At 36.7% G+C, this 19,138-nt stretch overlaps 7 protein-coding genes across 8 annotated transcripts in view; 5 read left to right on the top strand and 2 right to left on the bottom strand.

Moving 5' to 3' along the window:
- Positions 1 to 848, bottom strand: part of LOC108692666 (probable ATP-dependent RNA helicase kurz) — an 11,103-nt gene extending 10,255 nt beyond the window's left edge. Inside the window, exon 1 of the mRNA XM_018201023.1 lies at positions 734 to 848. The gene's annotated coding sequence lies outside the window, so the exon portion shown is untranslated. The remainder of the gene's footprint in view (positions 1 to 733) is intronic.
- LOC108692578 overlaps positions 1 to 1,319 on the top strand; it is a 2,582-nt gene extending 1,263 nt beyond the window's left edge. The window contains exon 4 of the mRNA XM_018200893.1: positions 1,149 to 1,319. Coding sequence (XP_018056382.1) covers positions 1,149 to 1,319 — 171 coding nt within the window. The remainder of the gene's footprint in view (positions 1 to 1,148) is intronic.
- A 1,518-nt stretch (positions 1,320 to 2,837) lies between these two features.
- LOC108692665 (glutamyl-tRNA(Gln) amidotransferase subunit C, mitochondrial) lies at positions 2,838 to 3,611 on the top strand. Its single transcript, XM_018201022.1, has one exon. The coding sequence runs from the start codon at positions 3,101 to 3,103 to the stop codon at positions 3,605 to 3,607; it is 507 nt and encodes a 168-aa protein (XP_018056511.1). The 5' UTR covers positions 2,838 to 3,100; the 3' UTR covers positions 3,608 to 3,611.
- Positions 3,599 to 4,958, top strand: LOC108692663 (DNA polymerase subunit gamma-2, mitochondrial). Its single transcript, XM_018201020.1, has 2 exons — positions 3,599 to 4,146; positions 4,228 to 4,958. The coding sequence occupies exons 1-2, from the start codon at positions 3,607 to 3,609 to the stop codon at positions 4,669 to 4,671; spliced, it is 984 nt and encodes a 327-aa protein (XP_018056509.1). The 5' UTR covers positions 3,599 to 3,606; the 3' UTR covers positions 4,672 to 4,958.
- Positions 4,959 to 5,168: 210 nt separating this feature from the next.
- On the bottom strand, positions 5,169 to 7,007 carry LOC108692664 (ER lumen protein-retaining receptor). Its single transcript, XM_018201021.1, has 3 exons — positions 6,737 to 7,007; positions 6,412 to 6,601; positions 5,169 to 5,534 (listed from the first exon to the last, which is right to left on the bottom strand). The coding sequence occupies exons 1-3, from the start codon at positions 6,825 to 6,827 to the stop codon at positions 5,177 to 5,179; spliced, it is 639 nt and encodes a 212-aa protein (XP_018056510.1). The 5' UTR covers positions 6,828 to 7,007; the 3' UTR covers positions 5,169 to 5,176.
- A 358-nt stretch (positions 7,008 to 7,365) lies between these two features.
- Positions 7,366 to 15,855, top strand: LOC108692661 (DNA-directed RNA polymerase II subunit RPB1). 2 transcript variants are annotated; one of them, XM_018201016.1, is made up of 8 exons: positions 7,366 to 7,459; positions 7,737 to 8,079; positions 9,252 to 9,521; positions 9,833 to 13,363; positions 13,497 to 13,885; positions 14,005 to 14,123; positions 14,318 to 14,509; positions 14,650 to 15,791. In XM_018201016.1, exons 2-8 carry the CDS (start codon positions 8,002 to 8,004, stop codon positions 15,789 to 15,791), a joined length of 5,721 nt encoding a protein of 1,906 aa, XP_018056505.1. In that variant the 5' UTR covers positions 7,366 to 7,459; positions 7,737 to 8,001. The 2 variants fall into 2 exon arrangements, with proteins under 2 accessions (XP_018056505.1, XP_018056507.1); XM_018201018.1 differs by lacking the exon at positions 7,366 to 7,459 and having other exon boundaries at positions 8,002 to 8,079; positions 14,650 to 15,855.
- A 1,047-nt stretch (positions 15,856 to 16,902) lies between these two features.
- Positions 16,903 to 19,138, top strand: part of LOC108692662 (proton-coupled amino acid transporter 4) — a 4,577-nt gene continuing 2,341 nt past the window's right edge. Inside the window, 6 exon segments of the mRNA XM_018201019.1 lie at positions 16,903 to 17,546; positions 18,041 to 18,161; positions 18,251 to 18,363; positions 18,569 to 18,701; positions 18,772 to 18,906; positions 19,050 to 19,138. Coding sequence (XP_018056508.1) covers positions 17,414 to 17,546; positions 18,041 to 18,161; positions 18,251 to 18,363; positions 18,569 to 18,701; positions 18,772 to 18,906; positions 19,050 to 19,138 — 724 coding nt within the window. The 5' untranslated portion in view covers positions 16,903 to 17,413.

Below are 19,138 nucleotides of genomic sequence, written 5' to 3'. Positions count from 1 at the left end.
AAAATAAAAAATGTACATAATATAAAGGTAATTTTAAATCTTCATAAAATTAAGAATCGTTTTATATAATTGGTTTTGTTTTTATTACTAAAGTAAATGTGTGTGTGTGTGTGTGTGTGTGTGTGTGTCTTTTTAAAAACTTATATTTTGTTTATTATTACACATATTCCGTAATTGTAAAATTTTCTATTAAAAATATTATATTATTATAATGCATAATATGTAACTTAATTTAAAAATACCTAAATAATATCTAAAACTTAATCTATTTAATTATTATGTATCTTTTACTTTTAATCACTTTTTTACTTTAATCACTTCATTGCTAATACAACAAATTTTCTAAATAAAAAAATTACTTATGTTGTAGCAACATAACATTTTTTTCATATAATAAGACTTTGCTATTATACAGTATTTTCAACAATTTATAATAATAACAATAAAATTGTGTGTGAATATTTTGTATTTTGTTTTGTGTCTTGATTACTCATAATAAAATTATAAATACAATTATAAGATAATTTTATAGCGAGATTCAATCGTACACATGTACCAGACGAATATTTAAATTTTCCTAAAAACAAACCCCATATGAACTTTATTCTACTTTTAGATTTGTGCATTATACATAACTTCGAAAACCGGTTAATCACGTGCACACTGCATGTACATAATTTCATCTCGAAGAGATAATAAATACTCAAGAACACTTAAAATAAAATATACATACTTGATGTTTATTATTTCCTGCAGTTAATAACCTCGCGATCAAGCAGAGCGAACAAAATTCAATTGAATTTTACACACGAGACAACAAACAGCGGACACTAGACACGATGGTACTATAGATGGTACCATATATATAAAGATCTATTTTTTATTCCTGCACTTTCTGAACTGGTACATTCGGTGCAATAAGTTAAAGTGAAATAAAATGGAAAATGGAAAAATAAATATACGTGTTTTGTTTCAACTTATTGCATCGAATGCTTGTTCAGAGAGTACAAGAATAAAAAAAAACTAATCTATAGTATAAAAATATAAGAACTGCGTTCAGGGAACACGCTGTCAATGCTATTTGTGTTACTATCCTTGTTTCATGTTTAACGGACAATGAAGATGAATGACACAAATAATGCTAATAGCGTCTCTCCGAATCCAGCCATAAGGTTCCATTATGGCGTCAAACTAAACCAGAACAACCCAAATGCTTGCCCAATGTAAAATTAATGGAAGTGCAGTATGCACATGATAGCAAGTGGCTGCGTTCAGCAGAGAAAATTAATCAGTTAGCGCTTAATGATTCCTTAATATGATTGGTTCTTACACTTAGATCCAACGAAGAACTGAAGGCAAGAATCAATCATATTAAAAAATCACTAAGTGTTAACTGATTAATTTTATCTGCTGAACGCAGTCATTGGCTACGTTCAGTAGAACACAACAGTTTTGCAACCAAGTTTTATGATTCTCTGCTGAGATTGGACCTCAGCATCATTCTTCTTAATCTAAAAGCATAACCTAATCAGCGCGAAGAAAATTTCCAACAGTGCAAAATAAACGTTCTGCTGAACGCAGCCAATGGCTGCGTTTAGAGCCCATTCTACATTAGACGCAAGCTGATCGCAAGTTTGTTGTGACAGCCAATCTGAAACTTGCATTGAAATCAATGGTTTTCATTGGCTGTCGCAATAAACTTGCAATTAACATAGGATCGCGGCTTAATGTAATGTAATGGGCTTAGCAGAGAAAGCAATTTTGCAACTGTTGTAAAATTCTTCAATATGAGCTATTCCAAAATTGACTGCCTGTACTGCCTGAAAATCTATAGTGTACGTAACGTAAATTGTAGCATTTTCAGTGCTAGCAGTAAATTTGGAACACGGCCATGATTGGTTTATACGTTTAGATCCGTAAGGAAAGTCCAAATCCAAAAGTAAGAACCAATCGTATTGAAGAATTTTATACAGTTTCAAAGCTGCTTCTTTGCTAAATGCAGCTATTGGAGCGCAATTTTAAGTCGCTCCATTGCTCACTAAGCGCTACATAACTTTACGGCCCAAACACAGCATAAAGAAATAATAAATAGTAATAAATAAATAAGGAATATGATATTAAAAATTATCTATAGACAAGTTATTCTACATTACGAATTATAATAAATAAACATATTAATCATAGATTAACCCCTTTTTTGCTAATGAACGGTTTTTTTTTGCTGAACGCAGCCAATCATATTCCTTATTTTTACAATTTGGGGCAACGAATACCTTATATTTTTCAGCCTGTTTTTCAATAAAATGTTTTACAATAAAATCACAAGTTGTAAAGCCTTGTGTCCACAATACTAGAAATCGGTCCAAGACTTCGGATGAAGAAAGAATTGATCAATTACAATAGTCATGTGATCAAATTGTTCAAATGTGATTTGTTAATTTTTTTTTTCTGTCCGAGATCTCGGACTGATTTCTAGCATCGTGAACATCGGGTTTAAAAAATTAATCAATTAAGTCCAAGACACAATGCGATCAGTAATCGGATATATCGGAATACACAGTTTCTGATAGGTTGAAATCGTGTTATTTCTATCTCTATCACTATTCCCTCGCATTGTGTCTTGGGCTTTACAGTTGAATTTAACAAAATAAGTATGATAATTAATTAGCCTATGATTATATTTAAAGCCTTGTAGAACAGGCTTTATATTAATTCTAATTAGCGACACTTTTGTCTTCTCCTATAATCCTATTGGACATTGGATGTCGTACATCAGATGTGTTACGTGAAATATGAATCCTACATAAGAAACAGTCAAAAGTGGAAATATGTGCACGTGATACATTACTTTTTTCTTTGCTCTTCTGCACATCAGGTTGCTTGTTTTGGCGGTATTGACTCTTTCTATTTCTCTAGAGGTGCTATTAATTCGAGAACCAAAAGACGTGCACGTGCACTTGAAGGAGAAAACGAAAGATTACAAACATGTAATGTATTTGAAAGGAATCGAAACAAAAAATAGATTCTTGGACACGCATTGAAAGCTTGAAAAAAAAGGAGTCAGATTTGATTGTCAAATTTGATTGACAGGTCATCGAGTATGGCCATGTTGCGACAAGTCAAGCCAACATACAGACTCTTCGACGAAGGTGTTATCTTTCTGTTTCGAGATAACGCTGTTCCATCTTTCAGAACATTCAACTCTTCGATGGTATTCGCGAGACAACAACAAAAATCAGAAAGCAACAACGAAGTGAAGGAGAATAATAACGATAGCAGACTTGGCGGTAACAAGAGACTGTCTATTGACGAGGCAACGATCAGGAGGCTCGAGAGGTTGGCGCTAATTGGCTTCGAATTTAAGCAGAGCAAGCGAGTGCTGGAAGAAGCGATAACTTTTGCCGAACGGCTACGGACAGTCCACATCGACGAGACGGTACGTCCGATGTACAACACTCTGGAGAATAATTGCATTCATCTGCGGGACGACGTAGTGCAACACGACATCAATCGGCGTGAAATATTGAGGAACGCCGCGGTGCTAGAAGAGGAATACTTTGTCGTGCCACTAACGACGAGCAAGGAGAAAAAAAGTGAATCTGAATAATGAGTTTAGAAGCTGTATTGAAAACTGTCGGGTCGCATTTCCTCAGTCTGTCTGAGCGAATGTTTGTGTATGGACCCCAGGGCAAGCTAGTGCTGAGGAATCTCGAGGAACACTGGTTCTCTCACTGTGTCACAATGCCACATTATAATGTGTTCCCATGTGATACAATCGCAGATACATTGCAACAACTGCGGAGTAATTCGATGGACATGCTGCCATTTGCACTTGTCACACTGGGAACATCCAAGAGCGTGTGGAACGAGTCTTTGCTATTAGTGGATAAAGTACCATCTCACAGAATTGCCAAGATCAACGTATTTGTTGATGCGTCGGACTCGAAGAGTCTGTTGTATAAGAAGCAAAGAGAGCGCAAAGTATGGTGGCGCAAACTTGCTCAGCATCCCTCGAGATTCGTCTTCGCCGAGGCAAAGAAGATGAGGAATCTGGATGTGACGGAGATAGAGGCGCAATTTCCTTTTGGAAATATCATCGTGGAAACAATCACTCATTATCCCGGCATACGCAAGTTGTATCCTCAGGTATAATGCTTTCTTATTGAAATATTGGTAGCATTATGAAAGACAGAGAGAGAATTATTTAAATGGGATATTTATTTACAGATTGAAAATAATAAAGATAATGTTATGGATGTGCATATGATCGAGCATATCGCTTCCATGGATTGGGGCTGCTTGGCATTATTCTGTGACAGCCATATGCTGGATAAATCAATTAGAGCGTATATTCATCCTAAGTTATGCCCATACAAAATCACGTTTCACATAGAAAAACAGAAAAATGAGACTGATTCAGATATAGAAGACTTGAATCGCTTTGTGCTATACTTAAACAATATGCTTAGAACGAGAGGGATCTCTACCATATTGACAAATACAGAACAAATCGTCAATACAGAACAAATGTGCCTAATACCATACGTCGTGTCAGTGGATAAGACTAGTCTTAAGAATGGCGTTGTACATGTAAAAAATCGATCAACGACGCTTAGTGAGGCAGTTCACATTACTGACTTGGTAAAGTATATTAGCTTGCGTTCTTCTTGAATTACCATAGTGGCAATTCAATTGGATTTTTCGATCAATGTTTATAAGATATTGCTATCATGTAACTATATTTAACTATATTTATTACTGACAGTTACAACGATATAAACTGTAAATATAAATGAAAATTCTGGTTTCTATGTTCTCTCCTCTTTTATCCCTATTTTGTTTCTGAATTTGAAGATAAGTAGTTACTAACTCGATCTTATGTGGTAATGTACATTTTTTTTTTAAATGAAGTATGCAAAATAAAACAGTAAAGACAACTTAGATTTTCTGATCCTGAAAAGGAGATGCAACACATGGCATCGTACAAGGGATGATGGAAGGAAGGAAGAAAGTTTATGGAAAGGGGATGCCAGACAATTCATACTTAATGAAAACGTGCATCGTCTTGCACATTTCACAAGCCTCCCAGGATTTCCCGAATTTATCTCAAATTGGCGATGCCACAGAGACAGTTGAACAATTCTCCGATACAAGAGGATAATACTCTCAACTGAAGCTAAGCAGGTAGTTGTAACTTCTTGCCTTTGAGTACTTTGGTAATATAGAGGTAGAAAAAGTCACAATAGAGAACTGTCTGCACCAATCCAGCAACTATAGCGATCAAGTCGTAATGATCTTCAGCATAGTAGCGGTAGACCCAATTAAACAGGTACAGGCCTCTGTATGATCCCAATGCGAACAAATAATGGCTGGTAATGCTTTCTGCCTCGCCCGTTTTCGATACCAGAAACAACTGTGGTAATATTGCCACTGACTCTAGATAAATGCTGAATGTCCACAAGACCTCGATGAAGGACAGTTCGTGATTGATCAGCAATGCTAGTATAAATGCTGGTAAAATCAAGAACTCGATCCTGAAACAAGAATTCATCGTCATCACATTCCCAATGAAAATACCAACTGAGGAATATCATTTTAGGTCTGATCTTTTTAACTAAACTTATACCATTCATCTTCTTTGATTTATGATCGTTTCTACCAACGTAGAAACTTCTCAGTTCAATTTACTTTTTATCTTTTCCTAATTCTTAAAATTAAAAAAAGATGAAAAGCTAGTTGAATTAAGATTCTAATTATATTGATAGAAATAGATATTAGGTTCAGTTTCTTCAATGTAAAATTTAACTAACTATTTAATTTACTATTTAATTGACTATAATTATCTATAATTCTTTAATTATCTATAATTCTTAAAATTAGAAAAAGCTAAAGAATAAATTGAACCGAGATGGAAGTTAATCTTAATATTGGTGAAACTGGGTGCTCATTTCTACTAATATAGAAAAATTTTAACTTTAGTTTAACTTATTTTTTATCTTTCTGATTTTGCAAAATGACAAGTTAAACTGAGATTAAAGGGAAAAAAATCTATGTTAGTAGAAATAGGCATTAAAGAGAGAAAGAAAGAGGGATAATCTGGTTTATGGAAGTCATCTGTTCTTTTTAGCTGAACTTGCAATTTTTCTCTTTTTCTTCCCAATGTGAAAAGAACAAGAAGACAAATTTTGCAGTTTAGCTAAAAAGAACAAGCTTTTATGTCATAATTCATAAATAAAGTTTAATACAATGCTTTTATTCATAATGATAACAATCATATGAACAAAAGCATCAAAATCATTCTTGGAGTTTATTGATTCGGTCTCCATAAATCAGAAAAGGAAAAAAGATAAATCATGCAAGAAGTTGAAAAAGAACCAGCTTATTGATAGATTTTGGAGTACTTTTTCTTACCTGAACGTGTCATGATTATGATCGTACGTAGCTTTGAACTTAATATACATCAAAAAGACCGTGGCGAGAGATGCGGCAATGAACACGATTTTCATGAATGTGTTGTATGCCGAGATAAATGTGGTGAACAGATCTAGATAACGGGTAGTATAAACAATCGCGAAGAGGATCTGTGATTTGCCACTGATACCTGTGAATGTTGAAACATCGATAATCACTATCTGTTGAAGATGAGCCTTTATCAGCATTCGCTCGTCACAATTTATTAAACTCGTTACGAACACTAGCATTCCTTGAACGATATGATCAAGGCGATCCGACTCACCGGCGCAGCTCCGTGTCTTCCATATCTTTACGAGTAGTATGATAATGGCTAAAAGATGCGATAAATCGCCCAGCAATCGGAATATATTCATGTCTGCGGTCGCGGGGATATGACTTTACGTAAAAAAAACCCGCGGGAGAAGATAAAGAGCCAGCTCGCAGCTCGTTCGACAGCGGCACACAAATATGACGTGGCTCTGGCTGTGGTTACAGCAGATGGCCGACCCCCCGGAATCAGATTGAACACTTCGGTCCCGATGTTGACATCGAGTCATCGGGAGAGCGAGAGAGACATCTGGAGAGGGAGCCTGCATCGTGCAATTTTTTTGCCATGCGAATTGACGAGTCTAGGAATTTTGAAGCGAATTATAGTAACTTATCAGTTTGATCTAGTGGAGAAAATATCGATGCAACTCACTGGCGAATGACATTAGTCAAAAATTTTGGTTTGATTTGTGATTCGCCAATCGAATAATAATGGTTTCCACTGGAAAAATTAGTCCAATATTCTGGCCTCTTTCATCAACCTTTGGTTGATAAATTTTAGTTAAAAAGTTAATCATGAGTTGTGAAATTGAGTCTAAAATGAGTCCCATGTAACCATCTGTTAACTTAATCGAGATTGGTGAAAAAGACCCATTGTTACAAATCAGTTGTATTTCCAGCGTGATAAATAATTTTTTTAAGATTATGAGAGAGAAGTTATCGCAACAACAAAGAACATGTATAGTTAAACATATATAGTTAAAAGAGATAAATTATCTATTAACACTGAAAATGAGTGTTAAATTCAAGGGTTAAATTCAATTATTTCAGTGCTCTAGTTTTTCCATTGAAAACACTGTGTGCAATTAAATGCAAATCAATTCATATATTGTTATTAATAAGTTTAACCTTTTGATTCTTTGTCGCCACAATATTTCTCTCTCTCTCTCTCTCTCTTTCTCTCTCTCTCTCTCTCTCTCATAACCTTAAAAAAGTTAAACTATTTATCGACGAAGTGCAAAAAGTATGAGCAACACAAACAGATCTACATTTCCATCAACCTCGTATCCCGCTCGAGCAGAGCGCATGTGCAGATTCGCTTCATAACAACAGTGGTGGGGCTCAACGTTTTTCTAACGGTAGAGGAATGATGGGAACGGTGGTGCAGGACAGTGCAGAGCTAGGATTGCTGGGAAGTCGTAAGTTTTGCTGACGCAGGTCGCAGCAGGCGCTGGAAATGATTGGAGGTCTTTCGCGCGAGCTCCTGTGAACCACAGCAAAATGGCGACGTCCGACTCTAAAGCGTCTTTACGGACGGTGAAACGCGTTCAATTCGGGATCCTCTCGCCCGACGAGATTGTAAGTAAACTGTATGATAATTTGCAATAGTTCCGAGGCAGAATTTGCGAGAAGTGGAACTCTTTCCAGGAATTACATGGCGCAATCTCGCGCAACGTCACATATCTACCCGTAGCACAATGATCTCTCGCGGGTTTAAATGTACAAATATAGTTTACTCGATAGCTTTTACATCGAAACATTTCTGATAAATATTGACTCATGACAATTGATTTTGTTACTACCTGCGATGTCTAATGTATAAAAAATTAAATTGCGTGTAAAATATTGATGATGTAGTATTAGTGCCTGTATGTAACTGTCGTACTTTTGTAATGTTAATTATTGAGAAGTATTACTAAAAATGAAATTATGAAAAATATATTTTCTAAGAAAATGTGAAATATTGAATATAAGTATTTATATTTAATTGTATTTATATTTAATGTGTTTATTCAATCACTACTTGTTTGCATTCTGTTATAAGAAAACTGTATGATGTCAATGAAGATTCTTCAAGTACTTATGTTTTTCATATGAAACTTCTTCAAAGTATCAATTTTTCAAGCCTGTTGATTGGCTACAGAATACAGAAATCTGTGAATTTCTAATATCTATTTTGTATGCTTTTAAGCCTATTCTATAATGTGCTTTTTGTTTTCTGTTTCTTGCTTTTTGCTATTTTTTTGTTTTATGTTGTCTGAAATAAAAGTTAATGAACTTTGAAAGAAACAAGAAAAAAACTTTGAAAGAAACGTAGCAAAAAATACAATTATTGATAAAAAAGCAAAAAGTAAAAAGTAAGAAACAAAGAACACTTTGTAGAATAGACTTTAGCAATGAATAGGCTTTAACAATGCCAGTATTATATTAGGCCTATTCTTTTTAGCTGAACTTACACACAGTTCATCTTTCTCCTTTTTCTTTTTATGTTAGAGAGAAAATATATATACAAAATAATTTACATACATAAAATAGTAAAATATACAAGAAGATAATATCAACTTATTTTCTCTATATAAAATATAGACAATAGTTATAATAAATATAGTTAAATCTGTTTGATAAAGTAAAAAAATTAAGATCTCTTATCTATAATAATGTCTATAATATATAATATAAATATAGATTTTATAATATCTCGATTAAATTTAAATTTTTTATAAAATATGAGTTGTTATACTTTTGTGTAGCGTCGTATGTCAGTTACCGATGGCGGCATACGATTTCCCGAAACTATGGAGGGAGGCCGCCCTAAATTGGGTGGTCTTATGGATCCAAGGCAAGGTGTTATTGACAGGAATTCCAGGTGTCAAACTTGTGCTGGCAATATGACTGAATGCCCTGGTCATTTTGGTCATATAGATCTAGCAAAACCAGTATTCCATGTGGGATTCATCACAAAAACTATAAAGATATTGAGATGCGTGTGTTTTTACTGTTCCAAATTACTTGTCAACCCTGTAAGTATTTATTCAAGATTCATGTGTTCTGTTTATAAAACCCATAAGTTTTGCATTTAATGAATTATTCACATTCTGTATCTTTCTAAAAATTTATAATTATAGAAATTTAAAATTGATTAATGAATCTTTTTATTTTGAAATAATAAAAATATATGAAATTATAAAATAATAATAGGAAATCTTTTATATCTTCAAAAAAATTGATAATAATCAGTTCATTTGATTGTTAAATGTGTTATCTTTAAATAACATCAAAGAGGAAGTTAAAAGAATTCTTCAGAACATTAATCCTTTTCTGCTATTTTCAGCATAATCCAAAAATAAAAGAAATCGTTATGAAAACGAAAGGACAGCCGCGGAAGCGACTCGCATTCGTTTATGATTTATGCAAAAGCAAAAACATCTGTGAAGGCGGAGATGAAATGGACATCAACAAGGAGAATGTGGAGAACCAACCTCAAATGGACAGAAAACCAGGTCATGGTGGTTGTGGTAGATATCAGCCTAATCTTAGACGGTCTGGCTTGGATGTCACTGCAGAGTGGAAGCATGTTAATGAAGATTCACAAGAGAAAAAGATAATTCTCTCGGCCGAAAGGGCCTGGGAAATTTTGAAACACATTAAAGACGAAGAATCTTTCATCTTGGGCATGGATCCGAAATTTGCACGGCCAGATTGGATGATTGTCACCGTATTGCCAGTACCACCACTGTCTGTTAGACCTGCGGTCATTATGTACGGTTCCGCTAAGAATCAGGACGATCTAACGCACAAATTGGCAGACATTATCAAATCAAACAACGAGTTAGTACGAAATGAACAGTCCGGTGCAGCCGCACACGTAATTTCTGAGAATATAAAGATGCTACAGTTTCACGTGGCGACGCTCGTCGACAACGACATGCCCGGTATGCCCCGGGCAATGCAGAAGTCGGGCAAGCCGCTCAAAGCCATCAAGGCCCGACTGAAAGGAAAGGAAGGCAGGATTCGTGGAAATCTGATGGGTAAACGTGTGGACTTCTCTGCGCGTACTGTTATCACTCCTGATCCCAATTTACGTATTGATCAAGTAGGCGTACCGCGCAGTATAGCGCAAAATCTGACATTCCCCGAAATCGTGACGCCCTTCAACATCGATAAGATGCAGGTGCTAGTCAGGCGTGGCAATTCGCAGTACCCTGGCGCGAAATACATAGTACGCGACAACGGCGAAAGAATTGATCTACGCTTCCATCCCAAGTCTTCGGATCTGCATCTGCAATGTGGCTACCGAGTGGAACGACATATTCGCGACGGTGATCTCGTAATCTTCAATCGTCAGCCTACTCTACACAAGATGAGTATGATGGGTCATCGTGTTAAGGTGCTTCCGTGGAGTACATTCCGCATGAATCTAAGCTGCACATCGCCGTATAATGCTGATTTTGACGGGGATGAAATGAATTTACACGTTCCACAGTCGATGGAGACACGTGCAGAAGTTGAGAACATTCATGTGACTCCACGACAGATTATTACCCCACAGGCAAATAAACCGGTTATGGGAATTGTACAGGATACTCTGACAGCAGTCAGAAAAATGACCAAGCGTGACGTATTTATTGAAAAAGAGCAAATGATGAATCTACTTATGTTTCTGCCTAGCTGGGATGGCAAGATGCCACAACCGTGTATTCTGAAACCGAAACCGTTATGGACCGGCAAGCAACTGTTCTCTCTTATTATACCAGGTAATGTGAACATGATACGTACGCACAGCACACATCCTGATGAAGAAGACGATGGTCCATACAAGTGGATCTCGCCGGGTGACACAAAGGTAATGGTAGAACATGGAGAACTTGTAATGGGTATTCTTTGCAAAAAAACCCTGGGTACATCAGCTGGTTCTTTGCTTCATATTTGTATGCTCGAGCTGGGCCACGAAGTGTGCGGACGCTTTTATGGCAATATTCAAACAGTTATCAACAATTGGCTATTACTAGAGGGTCATTCGATTGGTATTGGCGATACTATTGCTGATCCGCAAACATATTTGGAGATCCAGAAAGCGATCAAAAAGGCCAAAGAAGACGTGATAGAAGTAATTCAAAAGGCACACAACATGGAACTTGAGCCTACGCCTGGCAACACGCTTCGTCAGACTTTCGAGAATCAAGTAAACAGGATACTGAATGATGCTCGAGACAAGACCGGAGGCTCCGCTAAGAAGTCCTTGACAGAATACAACAATTTGAAGGCCATGGTAGTATCAGGCTCAAAGGGTTCCAACATCAACATCTCTCAAGTTATCGCTTGTGTAGGCCAACAAAACGTTGAAGGTAAACGGATACCCTTTGGTTTCCGTAAGAGAACGCTGCCACATTTCATTAAGGATGACTATGGACCAGAGTCCCGTGGTTTTGTCGAGAATTCGTATCTCGCTGGTCTCACGCCCTCCGAGTTCTACTTTCACGCAATGGGTGGTCGTGAAGGTCTTATCGATACCGCCGTAAAGACGGCTGAGACTGGTTACATTCAGCGTCGTTTGATAAAAGCTATGGAGTCGGTGATGGTGCACTATGATGGCACCGTGCGTAATTCCGTCGGTCAATTGATTCAGTTGCGTTACGGAGAGGACGGTCTCTGCGGTGAGACCGTCGAATTCCAAAATCTACCAACGATCAAGGTGAGCAACAAGGCTTTCGAGAAAAAATTCAAATTTGATCCCACTAATGAGCGATACTTGCGGCGTATATTTAACGAGGACATAGTCCGGGAGATGATGGGCTCCGGTGAGGTGATATCCGAACTAGAAAGAGAATGGGAACAATTGAACAGAGACCGTGCTGTACTCCGTGAGATTTTCCCGAGTGGAGAATCCAAAGTAGTATTGCCCTGCAATTTGCAGAGGATGATTTGGAACGTACAGAAGATATTCCACATCAATAAGCGAGCGCCGACTGATCTCAGTCCAATGAGAGTGATCCAAGGCGTAAAGAATCTTCTGGAAAAGTGTATCATTGTCGCTGGAGATGATAGACTAAGCAAACAGGCGAATGAAAACGCAACATTATTGTTCCAATGTTTAGTAAGATCGACTTTATGCACCAAGTGCGTCTCCGAGGAGTTCAGACTATCCAGTGAGGCCTTCGAGTGGCTAATTGGAGAAATCGAGACCAGATTCCAGCAGGCTCAAGTATCACCCGGCGAAATGGTCGGCGCATTGGCGGCGCAATCTCTCGGCGAGCCTGCCACTCAGATGACCCTGAATACTTTCCACTTCGCTGGTGTATCATCGAAAAACGTAACCCTTGGTGTGCCTAGATTGAAAGAAATCATCAACATCAGTAAGAAGCCGAAGGCACCATCACTCACAGTGTTCTTGACTGGTGCTGCCGCGCGTGATGCCGAGAAGGCGAAAAACGTGCTTTGTCGACTGGAACACACAACGTTGAAAAAGGTGACGGCAAACACAGCGATATACTACGATCCAGATCCACAGAACACAGTAATTGCAGAAGATCAGGAGTTCGTCAACGTGTATTACGAGATGCCTGACTTTGATCCTACGAAAATATCGCCGTGGTTGTTGCGAATCGAGCTGGATAGAAAACGAATGACTGACAAGAAGTTGACAATGGAACAGATCGCGGAAAAAATCAACGCTGGCTTTGGTGACGATTTGAACTGCATATTCAATGACGATAACGCCGAGAAGCTGGTACTGCGCATCAGAATAATGAACAGTGACGACAACAAGTTCCAGGATACGGATGAGGAAACCGTAGATAAGATGGAGGACGATATGTTCCTTCGTTGTATTGAAGCCAACATGCTTAGTGATATGACTCTACAGGTACGTTGGACTATAAAATAACAATGTCAATTACGTTAGTCTTTTGTTTAATCGTTGTTGTTAATTACCTTAAGTTAATTACCTATAGTTATATAGAGGAATTTGTTTTTTTACATTTTATTGAATGTTTCAGGGTATCGAAGCTATCGGAAAAGTTTACATGCATCTGCCACAAACAGATTCTAAAAAACGCATTGTTATTACGGAAACTGGCGAATTCAAAGCCATCGCGGAATGGCTCTTGGAAACCGACGGGACAAGCTTGATGAAGGTGTTGAGTGAGAGAGACGTCGATCCCGTGCGGACATTCAGCAATGATATTTGTGAAATATTCCAAGTACTCGGCATCGAAGCCGTGCGAAAGTCAGTAGAAAAGGAAATGAATGCAGTATTACAATTCTATGGTCTTTACGTCAACTATCGACATCTTGCCTTGCTTTGCGACGTCATGACTGCAAAGGGTCATCTTATGGCGATAACACGTCATGGAATCAATAGACAAGACACCGGTGCTTTAATGAGGTAAACAAGTCTTGTCTTTTTTTTTATTGGGATCTTTGAAAGATTTATGTATATTTCGCAATGTTAGATAGAAGGTAAAAGTATCGGTTAAAAATGAATAAGAATTTGAATTTTTTTAGGTGTTCCTTCGAAGAAACGGTTGATGTATTATTGGATGCTGCGTCTCACGCAGAGGTAGATCCAATGAGAGGAGTATCCGAAAATATTATAATGGGACAACTTCCTCGAATTGGAACAGGTAATTTGCGATGTATACAGATCTTTTATAATACAAGAAATATTATAAGTATATTATGCAAGTTGTATTCTAATTTCTATTCGCAAATCTATCTTGTAAAGAAATGTAAAGAAAATATTAAGATTCTCAGATCAATTTATCTGTAGAAATTTAAATAATTATACAATATCAACAATTTTATATTGTATGTTTAGGATGCTTTGATCTATTATTGGACGCGGAGAAATGTAAGTCTGGTATCGAAATTCCTATGGCAGTTGGGGCAGGTATGATGGGAACAGCGGGAATGTTCTTTGGCAGCGTAACTGGCATGTCCAGCATGAGCCCTCAAATGACTCCTTGGATGGGAGCTACTCCTGGTTATGGTGCGTCGAATATGTCGCCAGGTAAGTGTTGTGTAATAATTTCAAAATAAAGTAAAAAATCTAGTTTTCGAGAAATGTATATATTAACAATTGTTAAATAATAACAATTGTATGCAAATAATATTAACAATTTACTCTTTTACTCTTTTATTGTTTTACAGCTTTGAGCAGCGGTATGACGCCTGGTGGTGCATGTTTCTCGCCATCGGGAGCATCAGATGCATCAGGCTTATCGCCAGCATATTCTGCTTATTCACCACAGCCAGGAAGTCCTGGCAGTCCAGGTCCAAGTATGAGTCCATTCCCAATGTCACCTGCTGGTGCAGCATCACCCAGTTATTCTCCAACGTCGCCAGCGTATTTACCTACATCGCCTAGCATGACACCGTCGAGTCCGAATTATTCGCCTACAAGTCCAACATATTCGCCGACCAGTCCAAATTATTCACCGACGTCACCAAGCTACTCTCCGACAAGTCCAAGTTACTCGCCAACCTCTCCGAGTTATTCGCCAACAAGTCCAAGTTACTCGCCCACATCTCCAAGTTATTCACCAACGAGTCCGAGTTACTCGCCTACTTCGCCAAGCTATTCACCGACCAGTCCGAGTTATTCGCCTACGTCACCAAGCTACTCGCCAACTTCGCCGAGTTATTCGCCGACGAGCCCAAGTTATTCACCAACCTCACCGAGTTATTCCCCAACAAGTCCAAGTTATTCGCCTACGAGTCCAAGCTATTCGCCTACGAGTCCGAGTTACTCACCAACATCGCCGAGCTATTCACCAAGCTCACCCAACTACACACCTGCTTCACCCTCATATTCACCCACTTCACCCAGTTATTCGCCAAGCTCGCCGCAATATTCGCCCGCAAGTCCAAGTTATTCTCCCAGCAGTCCCAAATATTCACCGACGAGCCCGAGTTATTCTCCTACCTCACCGTCATTTGCCGGTACATCGCCGCAATACACACCTGCGAGTCCCACATACTCGCCAACCAGCCCGACATATTCACCTACAAGTCCGTCGTACTCGCCAAGTTCGCCACAGCACACTACATCTGGCAGTACCCGATATTCACCCAGCAGTCCAAACTATTCGCCTACCAGTCCAACGTACTCGCCCACAAGTCCACAGTACTCGCCGTCAAGTACTAAATATTCACCCACAAGTCCTACCTACACGCCTACAAGCCCGAGTTATTCTCCGACAAGTCCGACGTACTCACCACCTGTACCGGGATACTCGCCCACGAGTCCCACGTACTCGCCGGCGTCACCTGCTTACGAGACGGACGACTAATTTTAAGTTTTTCTGTCGTAAATTATATTTAGGTACTTATTTTTTTAAATAAGTTAATTATAAGCCCGATCAATTACACATAATTGCAAATAAACTAGACGTACATGTTTGTTAAGATGTTTCTTATGTGACCTATTTGGTACTTAAGTTGGATATAACATGATATTCATTCATCATGTCAGAAATTCAAGAAATTGAAAGAAAATTAAAAAGAATGAAAAAGATAAAATTAAAAATATATAGTTGATAATTTCTCGGCTGTTAATTACAATTGATATGTAGCACGCAGATTGCGTGTTCGCCACTCGTAGGGAGGTTGTGAGTATAATGACAAGTATAATGACAAGAGCGAAGTACATATTATGGGAAATGAGTGTTATAAGCGAATATGTTAATCGTGTGTTATATGCGTATATGTAAGAATATCTTAGGGACCAGGGAATTTTGTAAGTCAACGATTGATAAAATTAATGCACTACTGAATGAGGACTACTGATGCAAGAAATATCTAAAAATTCAGGGAGATCATTTGTATATGCGTCTTTATTACAACTATTACGATTATTCTCGTAGAGCTATATCTTTAGCATCTAGCAAGCTGCACGATATCAAAACTATATTTTATCGATATTTAATCTATTGAATAGATATCGAGATCTGTGATTGTTATTAAGAAAAATGCGAAAATGAAAATCTTAATTTATTAAAGTGAAACTATTGCTATTATTCATCATTAACACATTTGTGTTTATCTTATTACAACAATAATCATTTTTACTCGGAATATATCAATATACAGCATTAATGTTTTTTTACAAATAAATCCAAAAATACATATAGAAAATACATATAGAAAGAACTTAATAAAATCGCTGACAATATCTTGAAAGTATATTGTAATGTAAATAAGGATACGAAGCTCTTAAAAAGTGAAACTCCTAAATCGAATCAATGCAGAAATGTGAATGATGTAAGTGCCCAGTCGACTAAAAATAATATGTATAACATCTATGTTATAATTTTGCACTCAATATAAATGTAATATATAATATGTAATATATAATATCGCATATAACAATAATATACATTTTAGTTAACTGGATGGACTTCTCGCCTTGGAAGTTCGTCCTCTTAAATTTTCATATGATATTAAAATTTCAATTGAGTCTGAAATCTATGGGATAGAAGAAGCAGAATAGTTATACATTATTGAAAGTAAAAATATATAGTTGTTATATTACTCTTAGTTGGTTTCAGCTGAGAGTGGAGGTATATATAGTTACTTGATAACACTAACATGATTTTATTGATAAATTGTTTTTAAAATAAATAGTTATGATATCAAGAATAGCAACCCTTATATAAATATTAGTCGAAGTAAAGCATAATATTTCAAGTTCTATCCCTTTATTGTCTAGTTTGCTCTATCGACAGCTTGCTAAATACGAAAGTCATATACATTGTAGGTCTTCCTACGGCTCTCCCGTTCCAGCTACTCGTGTTCGATATCGGTATCGGATTACCTTGGTGTTGTGGTACGATGCGCACCTCGACGAAAACCGGTCCAGATTCTTACCACGAACATCGTGTGTCCTAGTACCGCGGCATTGCAAGTGAGCAATATGAATCCTGCAAGTGCAACGTCGTGGAAAAACGGAAATTCGGGGCTGTCATTGCTCTTTGCCACTCTGTGCATGATTGATATTTTCGGCGTATTCCCGATAATTGCGTTACCACGATCGATCGTCCAGTGCGGTGAGATCTCACTGCAATTTTTTATAAAGATAAAAGAAGTTTCTGATAGGCGGCTACATGGAATATTTTAGAATAAGAAAATCGAACACCTTGAAAAATCTGTGATTTTTCCCAACTATGAATTTGAAATATTTGTCAAAGTTAAAAAAGAGATTCGTATGAGAAACTCTTTATAACGAAAAAGAGGCTTGGTTGATCGAGACAAGTGTTTATAACAATGTATATTTGTGATGACGTTATATATAGCGATAAGTTAATTTTAATTAATAAAGAGTATCGTGTAATGTTTATTGTTTCTTGTATTAATCTAGCAATAAAAGCACCAGCATAAATTGTTTGTTAATATTTCTTACATTCCATTTGCGTTGATGAATCATGATATCTTTGGAATTAAAAAATTATATTAGAAAAATATATGTATATATTAATCAAAAAGGATAGAATAAATATAGATAGAATAAATAATAGAAAAAAATATATGTACTTATTATTAGGATTATACGGAATTCCTTTGGTGCTCGTTGTCTTTGGTTTGCAAATTTATACGGCCATTCTACTGGGGAAATCATGGATTATCGCGACTACCCTGGATCCGCAGATTTCACAAAAAAATCGGTATTTTTATTATTTATTTCTTTCTATTAAATTTTTTAATGTTTGTCCAATAAGAATGAAGATTCTAAATTTTGATATTAAAATTGCAGCTATCCTCTCGCCGCCGTGACAGAATTAACAATGGGACAACGCGCACGATCCATCGTCACTCTGTTTTTGGATTTGACGGTTTTTGGTTGTGGCATTCCGAATTTGTTAGTCGGTAAGTAAAAAGGCACCTTATAATTATGCATTAACACTAAAAATAGTAATTTTTATTTCTAAAATGTTCTTTGTATTTAACATCGTTAATTAATTAGATACAAAAAAGATATCCTTTTAATAAATTGTATTTTTTTATAGTAGATATTCTCCTAGATATTATGAGATATATTCTATATAATAGCTTTACGCAAATGATTTTTTAGCTTCGCAGAATTTGCACCTGTTTGGGCTTAAAGTATCAGGAGAGCGTTTCGATTTTTTTTTCTGTTATTGGTTGTTAATAATCGGTCTTTTACTTTGTCCATTAATGTGGCTGGGCAGTCCGCGAGACATGAAGTAAGTTAAATTATTTTTCATTATTATAAATTCATATATTTCGATTAAGAAATTTACTAAATTATTATAGATTGGTCGCAATATGTTCTAGTATAATAGTTACTTTAACAGCAATATTAATATGGTGGAGCATTATAACTGACGACCGAGCATTTAATGTTACATCAATTGCCACTTCACCGACATGGGATAAATTTATTTCCGGGTACGCGCAGTTCCTGTACAAATACATATTTAAAATGAGTTTTCTTTTCACATTCACAAGTACTATCGTAAAATAATGTAAATATAATTTGTTAAATTAAATGATCCATTAACTAATTAATAACTACTTGGATAAATTTTCAGGTACGGTATGCTAGCTTTTCAATTCGACGTGCATCCTACTTTAATGACAATACAAGTTGATATGCGTCGTCCTCGAGACATTGATAAAG

The sequence above is a fragment of the Atta colombica genome, unplaced genomic scaffold (assembly GCF_001594045.1).
Source record: "Atta colombica isolate Treedump-2 unplaced genomic scaffold, Acol1.0 scaffold78, whole genome shotgun sequence".
Lineage (NCBI taxonomy): Eukaryota > Metazoa > Arthropoda > Insecta > Hymenoptera > Formicidae > Atta > Atta colombica.
The sequence above is the reverse complement of the archived record's forward strand: the minus strand, read 5'-3'. Positions and strand labels throughout refer to the sequence as shown.

What these genes read in the sequence shown, in the direction of transcription:
- LOC108692663 (XM_018201020.1), top strand. Translation starts at nt 3,607, where the DNA reads ATGAGTTTAGAAGCTGTATTGAAAACTGTCGGGTCGCATTTCCTCAGT. An exon ending in TACGCAAGTTGTATCCTCAG is followed by an intron (nt 4,147 to 4,227) that starts GTATAATGCTTT and finishes ATTTATTTACAG; the next exon opens with ATTGAAAATAATAAAGATAA.
- LOC108692664 (XM_018201021.1), bottom strand. Translation starts at nt 6,827, where the DNA reads ATGAATATATTCCGATTGCTGGGCGATTTATCGCATCTTTTAGCCATT. An exon ending in GAAGACACGGAGCTGCGCCG is followed by an intron (nt 6,602 to 6,736) that starts GTGAGTCGGATC and finishes CAACATTCACAG; the next exon opens with GTATCAGTGGCAAATCACAG. An exon ending in CATAATCATGACACGTTCAG is followed by an intron (nt 5,535 to 6,411) that starts GTAAGAAAAAGT and finishes TTCTTGTTTCAG; the next exon opens with GATCGAGTTCTTGATTTTAC.
- LOC108692665 (XM_018201022.1), top strand. Translation starts at nt 3,101, where the DNA reads ATGGCCATGTTGCGACAAGTCAAGCCAACATACAGACTCTTCGACGAA.
- LOC108692661 (XM_018201018.1), top strand. Translation starts at nt 8,002, where the DNA reads ATGGCGACGTCCGACTCTAAAGCGTCTTTACGGACGGTGAAACGCGTT. An exon ending in TTAGTGATATGACTCTACAG is followed by an intron (nt 13,364 to 13,496) that starts GTACGTTGGACT and finishes TGAATGTTTCAG; the next exon opens with GGTATCGAAGCTATCGGAAA. An exon ending in ACTTCCTCGAATTGGAACAG is followed by an intron (nt 14,124 to 14,317) that starts GTAATTTGCGAT and finishes TTGTATGTTTAG; the next exon opens with GATGCTTTGATCTATTATTG.